The sequence below is a fragment of the Lolium perenne genome, chromosome 3 (assembly GCF_019359855.2).
Source record: "Lolium perenne isolate Kyuss_39 chromosome 3, Kyuss_2.0, whole genome shotgun sequence".
NCBI lineage: Eukaryota > Viridiplantae > Streptophyta > Magnoliopsida > Poales > Poaceae > Lolium > Lolium perenne.
In genome coordinates, this window is record NC_067246.2 from 29,914,990 (window position 1) to 29,937,393 (window position 22,404).

At 46.3% G+C, this 22,404-nt stretch overlaps 1 protein-coding gene and 1 pseudogene across 1 annotated transcript; one reads left to right on the forward strand and one right to left on the reverse strand.

Annotated features, from left to right (window-relative positions):
- Window positions 1–782: 782 nt before the first annotated feature.
- LOC127339123 (uncharacterized) lies at window positions 783–12,100 on the reverse strand (annotated as a pseudogene).
- A 2,631-nt stretch (window positions 12,101–14,731) lies between these two features.
- On the forward strand, window positions 14,732–18,144 carry LOC127340869 (uncharacterized). Its single transcript, XM_051366622.2, has 5 exons — window positions 14,732–14,838; window positions 14,920–16,187; window positions 16,994–17,149; window positions 17,253–17,442; window positions 17,776–18,144. Exons 2-5 carry the CDS (start codon window positions 15,072–15,074, stop codon window positions 17,853–17,855), a joined length of 1,542 nt encoding a protein of 513 aa, XP_051222582.1. The 5' UTR covers window positions 14,732–14,838; window positions 14,920–15,071; the 3' UTR covers window positions 17,856–18,144.
- The last annotated feature ends 4,260 nt before the right edge of the window (window positions 18,145–22,404 follow it).

Here is a 22,404-nt window from a genome sequence, read left to right on the forward strand (position 1 = left end):
CGCGTGCTCCGCCCCTGGACCGCGCCGCCACCGCCCCAAGGTGGCCAGCCAAGGCCCGCGCCTGCTCCGCCCCAAGGGCGTTGTCCCGGGCACGCTCCAGTCCAGCCCCGCGGTCGCGGCTGCCGGCCCGCGTCTGCCCCGCGGTTGCCGATGCGGGCACGCGCCTGCCCCATGCCCAAGGTCGCCGTCCCCTGCACGCTCCTGCTCCGCCCCGAGTTCACCGCCACCGGGACGCACGTCGCTTTGCTCCATCGCAGGGAAAGGCGGCACACTGGTTGGTTTGTGAGTGGGGAGAGAAAAAAGAAAACCAAAATCCTATAAGGGATACTTTTGAGCGGTTGGGCCTAGAAGACGTGGGCACGTGGAAGCTGATCGGTGAAGACTGGGCACCACCCACCGCTTTGACCGCACGAACGCTCGTAACCGGTAGCCGGTTGTCGGAATTTTCTTTTGACAAAAATTGACCAATCTATGTTAGATACGTACATGTTGGGACTTGATTGGAGGAACGGGAGAGAAAATAGCTCATGAACAGTACCATAAGCAAGCATAGAGCCTGAATGTGATCAACTTTTATATAGGTAAGTATATGTGTCCTACATCTCAGTAAATTGCATAGGAGCATATAAAGCAGTGATTAAATGCTGATTTTGCAAGTAAATACGAAATAGTATGTGAAGAGAAGGTATGACTCACGAGCATTCCCACTACGACGGACATAAATCTTCTCAAGGGGTACACCATTTTCCATGAACATATGTGCCAATGTATGGACCCTAGCATCATCCTTTGAGCATTTGATCTTCACCATCAGAAGGTCTTTGCAAGTAAACGATCTTCCCATTGGCTTGATACCTGTTTCTAGTGCCTTCCTGGTGCTGTAGTTTTTTTGCACATAAAAAAAAAACTGTTATTAAGCATCCATACTAAAAACTAAGAAATGAAATCAAGATTCAAGTAGCATACAAAAAAAATGTAATTACACATACCACTTTAAGTTGGAGAAAAAGCCTCTCTATATTAGGGGAATGCTGCAGCATGAAAATTAGTGCATCAAAATCAGCAGCCATACACTATTCACCGAGGGACAGGGTCTTCAGGTTGCTAAAAGTTGGACACCTTTTCAATTCCCTACTCAGAACCACCTACATATTACAGACAAAAGAGAATTCAGCAAATAACGGTAATAACTCAAATCAACTTCACAGTGTACAAACTACATACTAGCAGTCTAACTAGAAAGAATAAAACAAACTAAACCGTTTTAAAGAAGCGAAAGGAAAAACAGCATGAGAATTAACACCTATTGGTACAATATAAATCATTATTCTTTTGTATTAAATGAAGGAACGCTGCCCTTAGACAATCTTATAAAACTCAATCAAGTAGGCACTAGAACCCAGCAGCATTGTTTCAAAAAGAATAACTGGAAACCGGACACTCCATGGGGCAGAGTAAGTTCCGCTTCACGCGGGAGCCGAACTTCTATAAAGACTGAATATATTTAACCTGTTGAAGAGATACACTATTGCAACACAGATAAAAGCGACAAACAATCTGCTGAGAACATAAATGGTCAATATGATCAGCCCTTCTTATCTAATTGATTCACATACTACATTTCATGATTATAAAAAAACTAGTACAGCTTGATTTATTTGAATTATGTAACCAGGTGCTGACAAAAATGTTCTCATTCAGCACATGTGTTCTGTTGGAGGGAACACAACATTTCTTTGCAGAACATCCAGAAATGTCCAGTAATAATTGTGGCTTTGTCAAGGAAAATATTGCTATAAAACGATAGAGGGATAGACAAATCAGCAAAAGATGGTGATAGCTATACCTCTCCAGCATCAGTTAGCAACTCCAAACTTGTAGAATTTGGAAGGCTTTCAAGAATATGATGGCCACCTAGAATCTTACTATCATTGCCGAGACTGTTTTCACCATAGTTACCACCTTTACTTGGATTCTGGGCATCAGCTTTGTAGCCATACTTTGCATCACTTGCAATCTCACTGTATTCATAGGTATTGTCATCGCTATCGATATCACTGCCATAATCATACTTATCCTTGTAACCGCCATGCCCAAATCTTTGTTTGGGGAAACCATGTCCATATGCAAACTGACCAAAGTCACCCTCATCACTGATGTATCCAAAATCATCATCGGTCAAGGAAGAGTCATCATGAATCTTATAGTTGTTGCTCCTATCATCATTCTCACTGTTATCGTCACCATCGTCATCAGTAGTGTCATCTGTTAGAGTACGTCATGGGCCTGGGCCCGTTAGTCTTATGGTTTGCTTAGGGGTCAAGTAAGCCTTGCTTGGGAGTCAAGTAAACCTCTCTATATATGGAGAGGAGATGTATCAATCTAATCAAGCAAGAATTTAGAAGGAAATCCCTTCCCTCTTGCCACCGGCCGTGGGCAAGGCCCCCGGCCGGCCCTCTCGCGCCCTCGCAGCCCTCTCTCTCCCTCCCAAACCCTAGCAGCGCCATAACTTGGTATCAACTTTCCCGGGTTCGATCATGTCCAGCCCTCCACCGAGTTCTTCCCACCCGCCGCCGCTGCACTCCGACGTCCCCGCCGTTCTCTCCCCGGCGGAGATCACCGCAGCCCTCCGCAATCTCACCACTGCTGTACAGGAGATCCGCCTCTTCCTGGCCGGTCCCTACGGGCCACCGCCGCCGGCGCTGCTGCCGTGGCAGCCGACACACCAGGTGGCCTCCGCCGCGATCGCCGGGCCGCTCCAGCCGACGCTGCTGCTGTTGTCGCCGCCACCCGACGCCAGGCTGCTGCAGTCCCCGCTGCCGTTGTCCACCATCTCCTGGCCGGGCCCTACCTCGACGCCGGGGGTCCCTCTTCTCCAGCAGCCGGCCAAATTCTTCCCCACCGGGACGCTACAGCAGCTGCTGCCGCCGTCACCAACGCCGCTGCAGCTGCTATCCTCACCGACGTTGTCCCTGCCGTTCGGTGGGCAGTTGCAACAACAGCAGCAGTTGCTATCGCCACCAACACCGCAACAGCGGCTGCTGCCGCCACCGACGCCGTCCCTGCCTTTCGGCGGTGTGGGAGCGACCTTGGCCCCGGGCTCTACATCGACACCGCCCGGGATGCCCTTCCACCAGGTCCGTTTCCCTCCGTCGCCGTCACCGCTTCCGGCTTGGATCGCTATCCGCCACGTATCGGCGGCGGTGAGGCTGCAGGCTGCTGCGCGCGGCCTCCTAGTGCGTCGGCGTGTGCGGGAGATGCGTGATCTACAGCTGCAGCTCCTCCAAGTTGCGCTTCGTTGCGCAAGGGACCTCGATCTCAGCCGCTGCGTCGGGGATCTTGGGCTGGCAGTTTCCCCCACAGGGGGCGGACATGTTGTTTCTCCCGCCGGGAGTGACCTCAAAGTCTGCACCATCGACAGTCATCCGGCGGGGAGAAGGCATGGTGTCACCGACAGGAGCGCACCGTGTAGCACCACTGCATTCCGCCGCCGGCCGCCGTGCGGGCTCCTTTTGTCCCGCTGGTTTCCATGGGATCCAGGTGGCTGTACAGGTGCACGTCCGACGGGCGAATGGTGTCCACTTTATTTTCAGGGGTCAACAATAAAGCGTCCCAGTCTATTTCAGGTTGAGAGTAATAAAACAAGCCGAGATGTAAAAGGCTCGTTTTTAGGTGTTAGGGTTGTGTTGCGTCGAGTCATGGTTTGTTTCGGTTGCAGCTCGAGGACGAGCTACATGTCCAGGTGGGGTGTAGTGTTAGAGTACGTCATGGGCCTGGGCCCGTTAGTCTTATGGTTTGCTTAGGGGTCAAGTAAGCCTTGCTTGGGAGTCAAGTAAACCTCTCTATATATGGAGAGGAGATGTATCAATCTAATCAAGCAAGAATTTAGAAGGAAATCCCTTCCCTCTTGCCACCGGCCGTGGGCAAGGCCCCCGGCCGGCCCTCTCGCGCCCTCGCAGCCCTCTCTCTCCCTCCCAAACCCTAGCAGCCACATAACATCATCACAATCATCTTTATCACTGATGTGTTCAAAATCATCACTGAGGTAAGAGTCATCAAGTATGATAGTGCATGTGACCAGTGACCCGAAGTTAGTAAATGACGGAACCCGGACGTAAGGCGTGATGAGGCGCAGAAGTCGGAGGTTCGGAGCAGCAATGGAGAAGGCGCATGTGATCTTGCATTTGAGCATGATTAGAGTCTTGAGAGAGGCAGACGCGATCTCAGGGCCGGCGATCACGCAGTCCTTGAGATCCAGTTCTTCCAAGGCAGTGCAACCAGAAGAAAGCTGCTGGAGGTTCCTGCGGTGGAGCCTGGCGTACGACAGCTTCAAGACCTTGAGGTGGCGAGACACGAAGTTCACGCCGTCCAACGACGCGGCCGCAGGTCTCGTCCAAGGAGAGCAAGAGCACGGTTATCTGTTGCTGTCCAAGGAAAGCTGGAAGGTACGCATTTCCTCCCTGTCTCCTCTTTCTTCCTCCATTTTCCCCTCGTTCCTTGTGTACTGTGCATCTGGCTGTGCTTTGGATTTTTCTATGAACACTTCATTATATGTTTAAATATCTGACGCTCCGTTAGTCGTTCAGATCTAGTTTATATTGTCTCTACTATGTATTTGTATGTGTTAAGTTCATTCACTGTAACATCCCGGGTGCGCTGTAGTATGATCGTCTACTTCTGTATCTGGCCTCATTTCAGGGCCCCATATGGTGTAGTTCTAGTGTTATCGCATAAATTCTTTAGGTTGCTATATCTCATAGTAATTGTGTATACTTATCTGCGATTAGATTGTCCACATTCACATTATGAAGCACTCAGTTGGCTAGTGATGTATGCCAGGCATTATCCATGTTTCCATGCACTTGTTTAATTTATAAACGTGTGCACTTGGTGATTCATTTCATTCTGAACCATGAACTCGTTATTTTTGTGATGAATCTGCATCTCACGGGAAATCTAAATGTTAAGGTCGTCAAGTTCATGGTCCTAGCTAGTGTATTCAGATTAGGAGTCATGGTCATATTCATGCTTCTGCACGAGCGTAACTAATAGTATATGTAAATGTTAGTTTCTATCTATCCTAATTTCTATCTCTGAATATGGATTTGTTCTAATTTGTATCTTGTTCTATCTATAGTTAGGTTGTTTCTTTTTTGAAGTCACGTTGGTGTGTACTAGTGACAGTATCTTAGACACAAAAAATTCACTCGCAGTGCATAATTTGACAAGTCTAGGATACGCTTTGAAGCAGATCGTTTGATTTGCTCTTGATTGTTATTTTTTTATACATTTAAAAACTAATTGGCTGCTGGTTTCAGCATATTCTACTGATGATAGTTGACTTGCAAGTTGACACAACTTATCGTTTTCTCTATTGTAGGACAGCGGGTTCATTGCACACTTCCTAATATTCAAAAGATGTCTTCTACTTCTCGTATTGAATCATGTGGTGAGGTAAGACTCGTGCTCATTAAACGACACATCTTTGAAAATGTTAATTAGATGATTCAATGATCTACAAAAATGTTAATTAGATGATTCAATCAAATTGGCTAACTCAGTGTTGAGTTTAGCATCTCTTTTGTCGTTGTGATGGTTTAGTGTAGGGAAAACTTGGTTCTCCCAGTTTTAATGAACTAAAAATGATGAAAATTTGAAAGCAAATTGTTACCTCCTAATATTTGCATTTGTACAAACTAAAATTCTTCTCCTAGCTCATGATTATGCATTTAACTGTCCTCCCCAGATGAAGAGTCAGAAGTTGGGCGCACAAGGAGAAAGAGATGAGCGCGTGTGTATTGACTTTGGCTTTAAGGCCCAAGATGTTATGGAAGCAGCGGAGAGTCTTGATGAAGCAAACCGACATGAAGTTGAGCAACTTGGGTACTCACCTTTCCTAAACCTAAAGTTGAGACAAATCAGCCAGCGCAAGGAAACCTATCTGTGTATGAAGCTAGTTGATCTGGAAGAGGATAGGATCAAGGTACAGCTACAAAATGATGTAATTGTATACATCAGACCAGATGAGATCCATCATCTCTTGATGCTGCCCCAAGGTACTAAGACCCCCCTTAAGTACAATATGCAACAGCATAAGGACTTTATTCAATTGCAATCTGAATTGGGTCAAACGTCGTTGGACACTGGGAATATATTGAAGTTTATGAAAAAAGAGGAGAACAAACATTTGAGGGTCAAATGTTTTTCCTATTCTCTTTTCAAGATTTCTAATGCCTACCACTTCACAAAATATAAACGTGCATGCAGTGATGTACACAAGGGATTTGGCAAGCCTCAAGGAATTTGACATGTGTACAATAGTGTATGATCATCTCAGGGATTCTATCAAAATTTGGAAGAAGCAGAGGCAGGATGCAAGAAACAAGGCATCACTTACTATGCCTGGTTGCCCAATCATAATTCTGGTAAGCATGCTGGTGCTCTCATCAATTACTAGCTGTATATTCGGATTTGGATTTTTTTTTTTACCTGCCCAGCTAGCTAACTAGCTGTATATTCGGATTTGGATTTTTTTTTTACCTGCCCAGCTAGCTGTCATCTTTAGCTAGCTGGGCAGGTAAAAAAAAAAATCCAAATCCGAATATACAGCTAGTAATTGATGAGAGCACCAGCATGCTTACCAGAATTATGATTGGGCAACCAGGCATAGTAAGTGATGCCTTGTTTCTTGCATCCTGCCTCTGCTTCTTCCAAATTTTGATAGAATCCCTGAGATGATCATACACTATTGTACACATGTCAAATTCCTTGAGGCTTGCCAAATCCCTTGTGTACATCACTGCATGCACGTTTATATTTTGTGAAGTGGTAGGCATTAGAAATCTTGAAAAGAGAATGAGGAAAAACATTTGACCCTCAAATGTTTGTTCTCCTCTTTTTTCATAAACTTCAATATATTCCCAGTGTCCAACGACGTTTGACCCAATTCAGATTGCAATTGAATAAAGTCCTTATGCTGTTGCATATTGTACTTAAGGGGGGTCTTAGTACCTTGGGGCAGCATCAAGAGATGATGGATCTCATCTGGTCTGATGTATACAATTACATCATTTTGTAGCTGCACCTTGATCCTATCCTCTTCCAGATCAACTAGCTTCATACACAGATAGGTTTCCTTGCGCTGGCTGATTTGTCCCAACTTTAGGTTTAGGAAAGGTGAGTACCCAAGTTGCTCAACTTCATGTTGGTCCGCTTCATCAAGACTCTCCGCTGCTTCCATAACATCTTGGGCCTTAAAGCCAAAGTCAATACACACGCGCTCATCTCTTTCTCCTTGTGCGCCCAACTTCTGACTCTTCATCTAGGGAGGACAGTTAAATGCATAATCATGAGCCAGGAGAAGAATTTTAGTTTGTACAAATGCAAATATTAGGAGGTAACAATTTGCTTTCAAATTTTCATCATTTTTAGTTCATTAAAACTGGGAGAACCAAGTTTCCCTACACTAAACCACCACAACGACAAAAGAGATGCTAAACTCAACACTGAGTTAGCCAATTTGATTGAACCATCTAATTAACATTTTTGTAGATCATTGAATCATCTAATTAACATTTTCAAAGATGTGTCGTTTAATGAGCACGAGTCTTACCTCACCCCATGATTCAATACGAGAAGTAGAAGACATCTTTTGAATATTAGGAAGTGTGCAATGAACTTGCTGTCCTAAAATAGGGAAAACGATAAGTTGTGTCAACTTGCAAGTCAACTATCATCAGTAGAATATGCTGAAACCAGCAGCCAATTAGTTTTTAAATGTATAAAAAATAACAATCAAGAGCAAATCAAACGATCTGCTTCAAAGCATATCCTAGACTTGTCAAATTATGCACTGCGAGTGAATTTTTTGTGTCTAAGATACTGTCACTAGTACACACCAACGTGACTTCAAAAAAGAAACAACCTAACTATACATAGAACAAGATAAAAAAACAAGATACAAATTAGAATAAATCCATATTCAGAGATAGAAATTAGGATAGATAGAAACTAACATTTACACATACTATTAGTTACGCTCGTGCAGAAGCATCTGAATATGACCACAGAATATGACCATGACTCCTAATCTGAATACACTAGCTAGGACCATGAACTTGACGACCTTAACATTTAGATTTCCCGTGAGATGCAGATTCATCACAAAAATAACGAGTAGATGGTTTCAGAATGAAATGAATCACCAAGTGCACACGTTTATAAATTAAACAAGTGCATGGAAACATGGATAATGCCTGGCATACATCACTAGCCAACTGAGTGCTTCATAATGTGAATGTGGACAATCTAATTGCAGATAAGTATACACAATTACTATGAGATATAGCAACCTAAAGAATTTATGCGATAACACTAGAGCTACACCATATGGGCCCTGAAATGAGGCCAGATACAGAAGTAGACGATCATACTATAGCGCACCCGGGATGTTACAGTGAATGAACTTAACACATACAAATACATAGTAGAGACAATAGAAACTAGATCTGAACGACTAACGGAGCGTCAGATATTTAAACATATAATGAAGTGTTCATAGCAAAATCCAAAGCACAGCCACTACTAGAAATAACCTTATAGCCGCACTTATTACCGCCGGCAAGTACGTTTCGAGGTGGCCGGTGGTAAGTTACCGCCGGCGAGCTGGTTTGGGGTTGCCGGGGTTAGGCCCCTTACTGCCGGCGAGTTGAAACTGAAATCGACGGGGGTAAATTGGGCCGAGAGCACCCAGATGGACTTTCTATTACCGCCGGCGATTTGGCCCCGAAAACGCCGGAGGTAACTTTAATACCACAGGCGAGAACAATTTATTTTCGTGGGGGGTAAACTGGGCCGGTATGCACAAATTGGACCGAATTTACCGCCGGCGTTTGCTGCTGAAACTCGACGGGGGTATTTGGCCCTATGCCACCCCGTCCACCCCGCACCTATCCCCACTTCTCCTCCCCAACCCCACTTCTCTTCCCCAACTGCTCCTTCCCCATCTTGTCCCTGTGACGCGTCGGCGGCGGCCACCCAAGCCCCTCCTCCTCTGCCTCCAGCCACCACCGCCCTCTTCTCTCCCCCGCACCCCAACCTCTCTCTCTCTCACTCCTGCAGCCCCCTCCCCCTCGTTCCCACGGCGAACCCGGAGCCGCCGAAACCTAGCGCCGCCAGCCGTCGGCGACACGCGAGCATGGTGACCCCGACACCGCAGGGCGAGGCCTCCTCCTCCGATCCGTAAGTCCCCGAGCCCCGATCTACCCCCAGCCGCTTCCGATATGGCTGACGGTTGTGGATCTCGCCATTGCATTTTTTCACCCGGCTCGGGTTCGCCTGCAGGAAGGGGGCGAAGAAGCACTAATCGATGGCGATCCTCGAGAGGAAGAAGTCTCCCAACCGCCTCGTCGTCGAAGAGGCCACCAATGATGACAACTCCGTCGTCGCGCTCCACCCCGGCACCATGGAGCGCCTCCAGCTCTTCTGCGGCGACACCGTCCTCCTCAAGGTATGCGCGTGCCCCAGCTCCTTCCTTCCCCTTTCTCGATCGAGGTCCAAATCAGACGGCCTCGCTTGTTGATTGTGCCGCCGATCTAGGAATTCGGGTGTCGTTTAGAGTGATGCATGTAGCTGACGGTGCTGGTTAAGAGTTTAGGCCGCGAATCTGTAGTGAAAACCTTAGCTTTTCTCGGTTTAGTCGCCCCTATTTGCTTTGGCTGGTGGAAAATTTAGTCTTTGCCGAGGGATTGTTAGGGATCTACTGGCTGATGCCTAGGTCTACAGATTACTGCCTTGTTGTGGTGAAAAGTTCTTAGATTCCGAGGTCGGTCTCGGTATTCAGTAATTACGATCCTACTGTGTTTTTGAATGCTCTGCTATGCTTTATTTGCTCATGTGTGCTGAAGAAGTTTGTGCATACCCAAACGATTGTCTAATTCAGCATACATGTACCAGATGGCTATCATGTGCACCTTGGCACCATCCTGTCTGGCCTGTTGTGCAACTTTTGATAAAGTAGGCATTGTTTATAGACATGTTATTACACTTGGATTTCTCGGCAACTTGGCCTGTTGTGCAACTTTTTGTGACTAGTCTTTTTATTCATTAGTTCTGTCAGTTGCGGACTATAAATTATACAGTGAGGCAACATATGAAAATACTCCAAACATAAGCTGTATTTTTTTTAGTTGCGACTGAAAAAAGAGATATATAATCATTGATTCTCTAATGGTAAATTGGTCATTGGTCATGGTACAGTACTACTTGCTAGTGTCAATCTTTTTATTGCTTTGTGTTGGCGTAACTGAAATAAATTTAGTGCTTGTGTACACTGTAAAAGAATGCAGTTAGCTGAACTTGCTTAATAAAAATTTAGTATAGCGTCGTTCTGGTGGAGGAGTGCAATTTCGATCCAAACTTGGTGGTGTCATTCTCGCTGATATTGTTTTGTTGCTTACGCAGATTTCCTGCTGCTAGGGAGGCGTTGCTACTGCTGTTGGTCCTGGGGCGGCGAGGTGCCAGGCAAAGGAGGCGAGGAGCTGGGGGTGCGAGATACTGGGACGATCCTCAACAAGATCCTGGGATGATCTAACGCGGTGCTTGCCGGAGGAGATCAGGGCGGTGCTGACTGGGGGCGAAGGAGCTGCTGGGATCAGTGATGGATCTGTGGGTGGAGGAGCTGTTGGGACGGCCATGGATCTGTGGGCGGAGGAGCTGTTGGGGACATATCGATATTTTTGTTTGTAAAATGAACATACTGAATGGCTGACGTGACTATTTGTGTTTTCATGTGTTCGGATGAAATCTAAAGTACTATTTATACGTTTGATACATGCCTATTTTTTTTTGTTTCCTGATTTACTTACCACTGGCACATTGGTGATTCGCCGGCGGTAATCCATGTTATCCCCGGCGAATAGGATAGGCGCTGGTGGTATCCTATTACCGCCGGCGAGTATGGGAAAGTGCCAGGGGTAATCTCATATTACCGCCGGCGAACACGAAAGTGCCGGGGATAACCCCTTACCACCGGTGAGGTTATCGCCGGCGAATCCGAAAGTGCTGGCGGTAAGCCTTTTTAGGTCGCCGGTGGTAAGCCTTTTCCTAGTAGTGGCCAGATGCACAGTACACAAGGAACGAGGGGGAAAGGGAGGAAGAAAGAGGAGACAGGGAGGAAATGCGTACCTTCCAGCTTTCCTTGGACAGCAACAGATGACCGTGCCCTTGCTCTCCTCGGACGAGACCTGCAGCGCCATATATCAGTAATGCTACAGCAATTTCAGCACCAGATGCCCAGCGAGATGGATAACGCGTGCACGGCGGGTGATGGCAACCCTGATCCAGATGCTGGCATCGTTCTCGTCGAAGCCTGCGGCCGAGCGCATCGTTCTCGTCGAAGCCCGCGTCCTCGTCGCTCGGCCGCAGGCGGAGCGTGTCCACGGGCGCCGTCACGTCGCGGAGGAGGAAGAGGCGGTGCACGAAGTCGCGGAACTGCTCCGGCGCCTCGGAGTCGCCGCGGTGGGTAGAGTAGCGCAGGCGGATGTCGACGCAGGGCGCGGACGCCCAGAGGTCGCGCCACCGCCGGGCGAGCACGCAGGTGCGCACCACCTCCCACGCCTTGAGGGACGACATGATGTGGTGCAGGAGCGCGTCCGGGAGCGCGCTGAGGCGGTCGACCCCGACGGCGCCTCGCCCGCCGGACCTGGAGCCGGGCTTGTCGCCAGCGCGGCGGCGCGGTCCATAGCGCTGGACGGTCACCCGGTGCATTTCGTCGAGCAGATAGCCTGCATAAGGGTTCAGGGACACCAGGAGTAAAGATTGTGCAAGAAAATTAATGGAGGAAGATGGAGAGGGAAGGGGATCAGATTCGAAGGAAAATCTATGGAGAAAGACGCAGGAACTTACGGAAATCTTGGGGAGTTCTTGCCGCTCCAGAAATCCGAAATTTTGGGATGGCGGCGACCGCTTTGATTCTCCGGTTCTCCACTTCTCGGTTACTTAAGTCATTATGGATTCGAATGGGCCTTTGGGCATCTCGCCGCGTGTTTGTTACCAGGCGGTGGCCCAGTTAGTCGATCGAAGAACAGAAAAAAGAAGTAACCCAAACAGAATTGGAGATGGGAGGTATCGATCCCCCTGCCTCTAATATGCATTATTTAGCGCTCTACCATTTGAGCTACATCCCCATTTACATTCTTTTCATTAAGGTGTGCAATTAATGCTAATAGCTATGATTAACAATTAACCAAAGTAACATTGAATCGGTGTCCTTTTAACACTGTCCAAGGAAAGTTAATCAAGTGGCACACAATTTGGCAAAATTTGCTTATGATACAAAGAAAAAATTTAGTTGGGACGGCGGTCCCCCGGATTTTATTGTACCTTTTATTTTGCAAGATGTAACACTATTACCAGAGAAATAAGCCAATGTGGCTTTCCCTTCAAAAAAATTAACCAAAGTGCCATTAAATTCCACTTTCCAACACAATTTAGATTAATAATTAACGTGGACTCACTCAGAAAACATTAACTTCCATATAATTTGATAATCTTTCTATTTTTTTTTCCTGAAACTTAGACCTCTTGCTTGTAATATTTGTCTTAGCACGGCTATTGAATTCCGGATATGTGTTGATGGCATGATCAGTACTAAGTGTATGACTAAAAAAATAATGGCAGATTTTTATGGAAACGATTATATTTGAGTATATTGTATCATTGGGTTTGTCATTGTCGGTAGCTATTCTTGTCCACGAAGAAATCTTGCGACAGATAGGGCCTTTCTTGTTTGATGTGCGCCATCCATGACTCATACATATCAATGTAAGCATTGACGGTGGTGAGTTGCTTCAGTAATTGCAGCTGATCCATTGGATCACTGACACTGAGTTATCAGGGAATCTGGAAATTAGTACCTAGCCGAGCTCATTCCATGAAAGGTTATCGCTGTTCAAACCAGCACTGTTCAACCATGTTTTTGCTTGCCCCGTGATGTGTGCCACCCTCCATCTGTCTCGCTGTTCTGGGTGTATATTTACTAGCTTGAAAATATCCTCACATTCAAGTAGCCAAGCTCTTGGGCCTTCTCCGGAAGATAGTGGTAATTCTACATAGGGATCCTCATGTGCAGTTCATGTGTGCTTTGTTGTTGTTTGAACTGTGGTGTGGGAATGGAGTGGGTACCGTTGTGCCGGTTAGGTGTGTGAGGAAAGGGTACTGAGTTTGGTGGTGTGTTGGTTGGTTGTGGTTTTGGCTATTGTATGGGTATGGGTTGGGTTGGGAAAATTGTTGGGCTTGTTGCTGGAAAGGAGGGTGGTAGTTTGGATAATAGGATGGGTTTTGTGCATTATGTGGCAACTAGGCATGTTGGGTTGTGGAGAATTGTTGCGGTATAGATTGTGGAGGTTGGTATAAGTGGGGGTGTGTTTCAGACGTAGTCATCTAGGTGAAGTTTTGCTGGCTGAGCGTTTGGGATTGTCCCTGCTTTGTAGTAACAAGGGTGGGAGTGGTGGTGTAGATAGGTTGAGGGATTTGTTGGGAAAAGGTGGTTGTTTTGGGGAGAAAACTTGGATGCGGTAGATGATCTGGTGACAAAGCACCGAATTGGGGCGGGTGGGTGTGGGTTGTCGTCGGCGTGGAGGCTGGAGTGCGCCCCTCCGTGATCGGAGAGAGGGAGACCTGGGGTAATGGCGGCGAAGTGGAAAGTTGGTGGCTTTGGGTGTTGGGCGGGGTGGAAGACGTAGTGGTGATCTCTGGTGGTGCCGGTTGAATCAGAGCTACACACAAATTAGCCATCATCTGGGTCATATGGGCCATCTGACCTTGCATCGCGGTCATGGCGGCCGAGGCATCGGTGGCTGCTTGGTCGTGCCTGTCCAGGCGACGACGTATGGAGCGTACCTCGCGAGGCAGCCGTGCGGCGCGCAGCTCGTCATCCATGTCGTCCTCCGTGGTTGTTGGCGTAGCGGCGCCGTCACCCTTGGCACGGCGTTCGCGCGAGGCGGATCTCGATCGGATCTCGGGCGCATGGGTGGGAGGGAGGGAGCGTTGTCGGCGCAATGGTGAGAGAGGGTATGAGGATAGGCTCTGTTACCACTTTTCAGGTCCAACGAGGGCCTACCCATGAATCGTGAGGAGGAAGAAGGAGAGCACGATGATCAGATCTACAGTAGCTAGGCAACTAAGGAAAATAAGACATAATAATAAATTTAGGGTTTATTCTGCTTGCCTCCCAGCCACCCTCTCCTACCCTCTTATATTTGATAGTAGGACCAAACAGTTTAGTGATTACAGGTTAATCCATGATTACAAGAAAGCTACTTAGGCGAAAAGCTTAGATGTTTAAACTACTAAGGACGAACGCTGTCGACCGTTGGATCCTTGCTGGACGGTATCCCCTGATCCTGATCGTTCTTCTTGTCCAGCTCCTTGATGTCTCTGTCTGGTGTTGGAGTACCAGTGTCCATACCCTGACAGTGGCGGGGGAGGGACTCACCGGAGAGAAGGTTTGCCGTGTCCGTCAGTGGCGTAGGGAGCGTCGCCCCTAGGTGGGCGTCTGTTGGCGGCGTCCCCAGACCTTGGGGATTTTTCGGGATGGGCCGGGATAACACTAAAAAATACAAGAGAAGTAAACGGGCTTCCGGGGAAGATTAGGGAATTGGTCGTGGGCCCAGCCCAAAAAAAACCCCTAACAGACACGCGGTGGGATGCCAAAGCCCATTTGAATCCATAGCGACTTAAGCGGCGGCCGCCCCGTAACAAAAATTGGGGCGAGAGAATCAAGCGGTAGTTCGGATTTCCATCCCCAAAATTTCGGATTTCCACTCCACGAATCACTCCGTAAGTTCCTTCGACTCTGATCCCCTTCCCTCTCCATCTTCCTCCGTTAATTTTCCTGCACAATCTTTACTCCGTATGCAGGCTATCTGCTCGACGAAATGCACCGGGTGACCGTCCAGCGCTACGGGCCGCGCCGCCGCGCCGGCGACTAGCCCGGCTCCAGGTCCGGCGGGCAAGGCGCCGTCGGGGTGGACCGCCTCAGCGCGCTCCCGGACGCGCTCCTGCACCACATCATGTCGTCCCTCAAGGCGTGGGAGGTGGTGCGCACCTGCGTGCTCGCCCGGCGCTGGCGCCACCTCTGGGCGTCCGCGCCCTGCGTCGACATCCGCCTGCGCTACTCCACCCGCGACTCCCAGCCGCCGGAGGAGTTCCGCGACTTCGTGCACCGCCTCTTCCTCCTCCGCGACGTGACGGCCCCCGTGGACACGCTCCGCCTGCGGCCCAGCGACGAGGACGCGGGCTTCGACGAGAACGATGCCAGCATCTGGATCAGGGTCGCCATCACCCGCCGTGCGCGCGTTATCCATCTTGCCGGGCATCACAAGGCGGTAGCGCCGTTGGACGGTGTGAACTTCGTCTCTGGCCACCTCAAGATCTTGAAGTTGTCCTACGCCAGGCTCGACCGCAGGAACCTCCAGCAGCTTTCTTCTGTTTGCACTGCCTTGGAAGAGCTGGATCTCAAGGACTGCCTGATCACCGGCCCGGAGATTGCGTCCGCCTCTTTGAAGACCCTAATCATGCTCAAATGCAAGATCAGCTGCGCCTTCTCCATTGCTGCTCCGAACCTCCTACTTGTGCGCCTCGTCACGCCTTACGTCCGAGTTCCGTCGTTTACCAACTTCGGCTCCCTGGTCACAGGCACAATCATACTTGATGACTCTTATCTCAGTGATGATTTTGAACACATCAGCGATAAAGATGATTGTGATGACACTACTGACGACGATGGTGACGATAACAGTGAGAATGATGGTAGGAGCAACAACTATAAGATTCATGATGACTCTTCTTTGAGTGATGTTGATTTTGGATACATCAGTGATGAGGGTGACTTTGGTCAGTTTGGATATGGACATGGTTTCCCCAAACAAAGATTTGGGCTTGGCGGTTACAAGGATAAGTATGATTATGGCAGTGATATCGATAGCGATGACAACACCTATGAATACAGTGAGATTGCAAATGATGCAAAGTATGGCTACAAAGGTGGTGATCTCTGGAATCCAAGTAAAGGTGGTAACTATGGTGAAACCAGTCTCGGCAATGATAGTAAGATTCTAGGTGGCCATCATATTCTTGAAAGCCTTTCAAGGGCTACAAGTTTGGAGTTGTTAACTGATGCTGGAGAGGTATAGCTATCGCCATATTTTGCTGATTTGTCTATCCCTCTCTCGTTTTAGGAGTATATTTTCCTTGACAAAGCCATAATTATTACCGGGCATTTCTGGATGTTCTCCAAAGAAATCTTGTGTTGCCTCCAACAGAACACATGTGCTGAATGAGCACATTTCTGACCTTTTGCCCTTTAGTGCCAGCACCTGGTTACGTAGTGATCAAATAAATCTAGCTGTACGAGTTTGTTTAATCATGAAATCTAGTATGTGAATCAATTAGATAAGAAGGGGTGAGCATATTCAGCATTTATATTCTTAGCAGATTGTTTGTTTCTTTTCTCTTTGTTGCAATAGTCTATCTTTTCAACTGGTTAAATATATTCACTCTTTAGAAGAGTGAAGGAAACTGAGTGTTGGGTAGTTGGTAGCCAACCAGTCCACTAGGGTTCAGCTCCTGCGTGAAGCGGAATTTAGTCTGCTCCATGGAGTGACCGGTTTCCAGTTATTCTTCTTGAAACAATGCTGCTGGGTGCTAGTGCCTGGTTTATTGAGTTTTATAAGATTGTCTAAGGGCAGCGTTCCTTCATTTACTAGAAAAGAATAATGATTTATATTGTACCAATAGGTGTTAATTCTCTAGCCGTACATCATATATGTTGTTTTCCTTTTTCCTTCTTTAAGATGGATTAGTTTGTTTTATTCTTTCTACTTAATAGACTGCTAGTATGTAGTTTGTTCTAGTCAAGTTCATTTTTTGCGAAGGAAAGCTGATTTGAGTTATTACCGTTATTGCTGAATGATCTTTTGTCTGTAATATGCAGGTGGTTCTGAGTAGGGAATTGAAAAGGTGTCCAACTTTTAGCAACCTGAAGACCCTGTCCCTTGGTGAATGGTGTATGGCTGCTGATTTTGATGCACTAATTTTCTTGCTGCAGCATTCCCCTAATATAGAGAGGCTTTTTCTCCAACTTAAAGTGGTATGTGTGGTTACATTTGTTTTTTGTATGCTACTTGATTCTTGATTTCATTTCTTAGTTTTTAGTATGGATGATTTAATAACAGTTTTTTTATGTGCAAAAGAACTACAACACCAGGAAGGCACTGGTAACAGGTATCAAACCAATGGGAAGATCGTTTACTTGCAAAGACCTTCGAATGGTGAAGATCAAATGCTCAAAGGATGATGCTAGGGTCCATACGTTGGCACATATGTTCATGGCAAATGGTGTACCCCTTGAGAAGATTTATGTCCGTCGTAGTGGGAATGCTCGTGAGTCATTTCTTCTCTTTGCATACTATTTCGTATTTACTTGCAAAATCAGCATTTAATCACTGCTTTATATGGTCATACGCAATTTACTGAGACGTAGGACACATATATTGTGTAATGGGCATACAATCTGTTTAATCGGTATTTCATATTGTTTAATTTGCTGGTTTATATGCTTGTCCCCGAAAATCTAAATATGTTTACTTGGCATGTGATCTGCTTTGATACCTGTCACTGTTCTGTTAAATGAGGAGTGTATTATGTTTAACTTGAAGTTGTTCTTTCGGGCGTGGTCCTGATCTACTGTCATCCATTTCCTGATACTTCTACCAGATCTCCGTGGCCAGAAGTTTATGAGGGAGCTCGCCAGGCAAGAACTCATTGACTGTGGGATGACGGACGACTGGATGTAACACTTATGTGTTTATCGAGGATCTAGTACGGAACCATGATCCCCATGAAGTGTGACAGTGCTTTCAAAGCTTCAGCGGATCCTGATGCTTTATTTGGGTAACATGTATGATGGTACCGTGTGTTGAGTATCATCAAATGGTTGGAATGTTCTACCTAGAATCCTACTGGGATGAGTTGAGACAGTGAGCTATCAGCCTAGCAGTACTTGTGGCCTGTAGTAACTTTGCTTTGTTCATGGAACAGATATGAATAATCCTCGATTGAATGTTTTTAGAGTGGTGCAGCTGAGACGTGTTGTGTTTTGGAATGATGCTTTGGAATGTTGTGGCTGAGATTCATGTTCCAGTACTTTTTGCATGTAACCTGGTTGCTCCAAGCTGAAATATTACTTTTATCGTCGTCTAGATTTGCTGTTCTAAGTTTGACGACAATGGTTCGGTTGACTGAAGTTGCGACCTGGCAAGAGATGAGCAACACTCTGTTCTCACTCTGATCTAGATGCATGCTTGCCATCAACTACATGAATTTTGCAGATCAGCTCTAGATCACAAATGTGCAACAGATAAACTTCTTGAAGGTAAAACTTCATGTATTCCGTAGCATATATGGTGTTTTGATCTCAACTGGTTTGACCATAGGTTTTACAAACTTTATATATCCCCGTGCACTTGAATTATGGAGAGGATGATTTTTTTTCCACTACATGCTATATCCAGTGCAGATTCCAAACGCAATGATACAACAACCACTTGTGAGTCGTAAACTGAATGAGAAAGAGCAACACACATGAGCACTTAGCGCATCTCCATCGGCACCCAACCCAAAACGAACGCGAAAAGTGACCGCGTTGCGTCCGTTTGGGTCGGGCCACGGACACCAAAAATGGTTGCCAGCCCACGGTTGTCTGTTTGCCAGGGGGAGGGGCCAGCTCCGGCGGCCGGATGCATTTTGGCTCAATCTTTTTCATTGCTTTTGATTGCAAGATAGATGCATCAGCCCACGGTTGTCTGTTTGTGATGGGGGAGGGGCCAGCTCCGGCGGTCCGACTTTGGCTCAATTTTTTTCATTGCTTTTGATTGCAAGATAGATGCATTTAAAGCTAACTAGTGGATTATGAGGGTCCCGGCCTTTTTTGTGCTACGAAAGAAAGAATACCCAGTCACCCAAACTAGATTTTTGGGCATCCACGCCCTTCTTCGCTGCTATGAAAGAACATTCAGAAAACTACACTAGTGGCTTCAACTGGCACTTGCCATCTTAGCTGCAAAGAAAGATTACCATGTACCTAGAGCTGGCCGTCACTGCTTTCGCCAAAATCATCGATGTGGTAGTGCCTGCGACAGGATGAGTTGTCGAACACACTGACGTTCATGTCGCCATCGCCTTAGTAGCGGTAGAGCAACATGCATCTGACATCTAGGCTGTGGGCGCAGGCAAGCTTCTCGAAGCTGACATCGAGGTACATCTTGCCTTTCCCGTCAAACAGGACCTCGACGGGCCACTGGTACAGCCCGCAACTGTCTTCCAGCAGGTTCACGGAGGCTAGCGAGAAACTCCGTGAACTTATCCGGAAGTTTTTTCTGCCTAGGGGGTCCTCGGTGATGTGGACGACGAACTCGAAGTGCATGGCGAACGTGCACTCCCACTCCGCAGGGGAGGTAGAGCGCGCAGGGGCGACAACTAGCGTTGCTCCGTCCTCGGCGGCCGCTGATACATCTAAAATGTATCTACCTTCCCAAGTACTTTGCTCGATGATTTGCTCCCGAATCTCACCATATTTGGATAAAACTGCTGAATCTGACGTTGTTTTTAGAAAAAGTCTAATTTTCAGGAAATAAAATCGAGAAACAATGCTTTAACCAAAACAAAGAGCCTGGGCTTAGGAATCACACGAGGGGGCCACAAGGGCCAAAAGAGCACAGGTGGCTCGCCCCCCTCAATTGGGCACGCCACCCAGGCCCATTAAGCCCTGAAGCGTCATCTCGGCCTCTCCTTTAGCGCACCCCCATATATACCTGAAAAATATAGGTATCCAGGAGGAGATATCCTTTCGCGAAACAGAGCGCCGCCACATCCACATTCTTCGTTTCAGGGGTTAGATTGGTCCTACTCTCCACGTCGGAGAGGGGGATTTCGAGGTCTTCTCCACCATCAACGCCACCAAAGTCATCACCAACAACCATGTGCCCACTCTCCATCATCATGTGTGAGTAGTTCTCTGTAGGATGTGAGGTGGAAGGGGATTGGATGATATTGATCATGTAATTATCCATATGTATCGAGATTTGAGGTGTTTTCCTTGAGGATATTCTTGTATGAGTGTTGGTATACCTTTGCTATGTTTAATGCTTGTTGCTATGGCCCGAGTGATGATTTTAGTACTGAACTTCTATTGCCCCATCATATATATGAGTTTGGTATCTATCTGCAAAGTGTATTGCCTATTATTGTGTTGAACCTGTGAACCCTAAAGTGACGGTTAGGTAAAACAATGGGAATATACGATAGTTTGAGTATATTCTGTGTTTATGAAGTGTTAATGCTTTGTTCCGGGCTATTCGAAAGGATAGACCTTAATTGTCTATAGTTTCAAGTTGACTCCGATGAAATGGGAATGCGGGACAATAGATGTTATGCAAATTCTCTTGGTTAGTATGCATAATATATTTGGATCACACACCTACACACAACTGAATTAGAGATGAATTCCATGTTACTAGGATTACATTATTTGATAAATATCATTCATGCAACGCCCCGCTATCACATCATGCCTACGCCTTTAGCTACTGAAAGTTACACATCATTTCTTCCGATGAAAACTGGAAATCTGCTGCTATTGTTTACTATTTTTTACTGCTTTGAATCAACTGCTATAAATTACCATTTGCTTTGTGAGTTTATTGATATACATGTGTGGTTGAGAGTGACGTCTCAATTGCTAAAGTCTTATTGATGTTCTTGTGTTCCCTTCTAGTTGAACTATAAATTTAGGTAATACTTCCCATCGAAGATTTCAGCGAACGATCCCCTTTAGGAGAAATTTGAACATCTCCGAGACTTCAGATCGATGGCAACAATATCATTGTTGGACCGAGCAGCAATGTATAAATAATTCATCTCTAAATCTCCTTTGGGCAATTGCAAGGGAACATAAAAACGATAGTTTGGCCCGAGAAATAATTCTCTATCACCAATATAACAAACTTCTTCAATGATATGCATATCAATATCTACCTCATGAAGCATAGCCCCATGTACGAAGATGTTCCAATAGTGGTTGCTATGACTTGGTCTTGTACGGACCGATCTAATATGAGCTCACAATAAGTATATTGTCTCTCAGAGATGGCGTAAGAATCAAATAAAATCGCACCCACGCTTCAGTATTAACAGATGGACTCTGGATTAGCTTGGGATGTTTTTTCCTGGTCAAAATCACATGACGGCAAGTCGTCGTTCTGTAAAATAGCGTTGATCTTACCTCTATGAATAATAACATCATAGTAACTCAAGCAATATGTATAGGATACTCCAATATAATCCAGTGACCAACCGCTCCATAGTATAGGGTAACTTGTAGAATGACATAGCCACATAGCAAAATAAACCCCTGCTAGTGTTGATGGTTATTTTTCCATCGCTATATCATTCTACAAGTTATCCTAGCTATACTATGGATGGGCGAGGTAAGTATATTATATTGGAGAATCTCGATACATATTTGCTGAGTTACTATGATGCTGTTATGCATAGAGGTAAGATCATTGCTATTTTATAGAACGGCCATGTGTGGTCATGAGATTTGGACCAAGGGGAAAAACATCCCAATCTTACGTTGAGTCCATTTATCAATACTGAAGTGTGGGTACAATTTAATTTCATTCTTGCGTTGTGTCTGATTGTTAGCCTATACGGAGAAGACATTCCTATTAGATTAGGTCGTACATAACCAAGTCATGGCAACCATTATTGGAACTTCCGTGTGCATGGATCTATGCTTCATGATTTAGACACTGATGCACAAATCATTGAAGAAGTTCGTGATATTGGTGATCAAGCATTATTTCTCGAGCCAAAGTATCCTTTCTATGTTCCCATGTCGGTACACAAGTGAGACTTGAAGAAAAATTATTTATACATTGTTGATCCGTTCATCCATGATGTTGTTGCCATCTATCTAAGTATCGTGGATGTTTAAATGTCTCAAAGATTGATTATGCACTTCCAACCAACAATCAATATCAACTGATGATGTGGTTCCGTCCAACAATCCCTATCAAATTGTGAATCTCAAATTATCTTAGTAAGGAACCAAGAACATGTGCTAAGGGCATATGTCAGTTGATTGGCATGCAAATATATGTACCAGTGTGATCTAAATCTCCATGTTTGGATCCGATGGACGCAACGACATCGCTTCAGTTAGTGATCTCCTCCTCCTCAATCTTCTTGAAAAAAACGACGCCTCTGTACTCTATGACGACGAAGGAGTTGGGGCCCTCTTCTCGTCCAATATATGGGACGGTTCATTCTACTGGTACACCT

Excerpts from the sequence above, each read along its gene's own strand:
- LOC127340869 (XM_051366622.2), top strand. The coding sequence starts at position 15,072 with ATGTCGTCCCTCAAGGCGTGGGAGGTGGTGCGCACCTGCGTGCTCGCC. Across the intron at positions 17,150-17,252 it reads TTTTTCTCCAACTTAAAGTG|AACTACAACACCAGGAAGGC; the intron begins GTATGTGTGGTT and ends TATGTGCAAAAG. Across the intron at positions 17,443-17,775 it reads CCGTCGTAGTGGGAATGCTC|ATCTCCGTGGCCAGAAGTTT; the intron begins GTGAGTCATTTC and ends TACTTCTACCAG.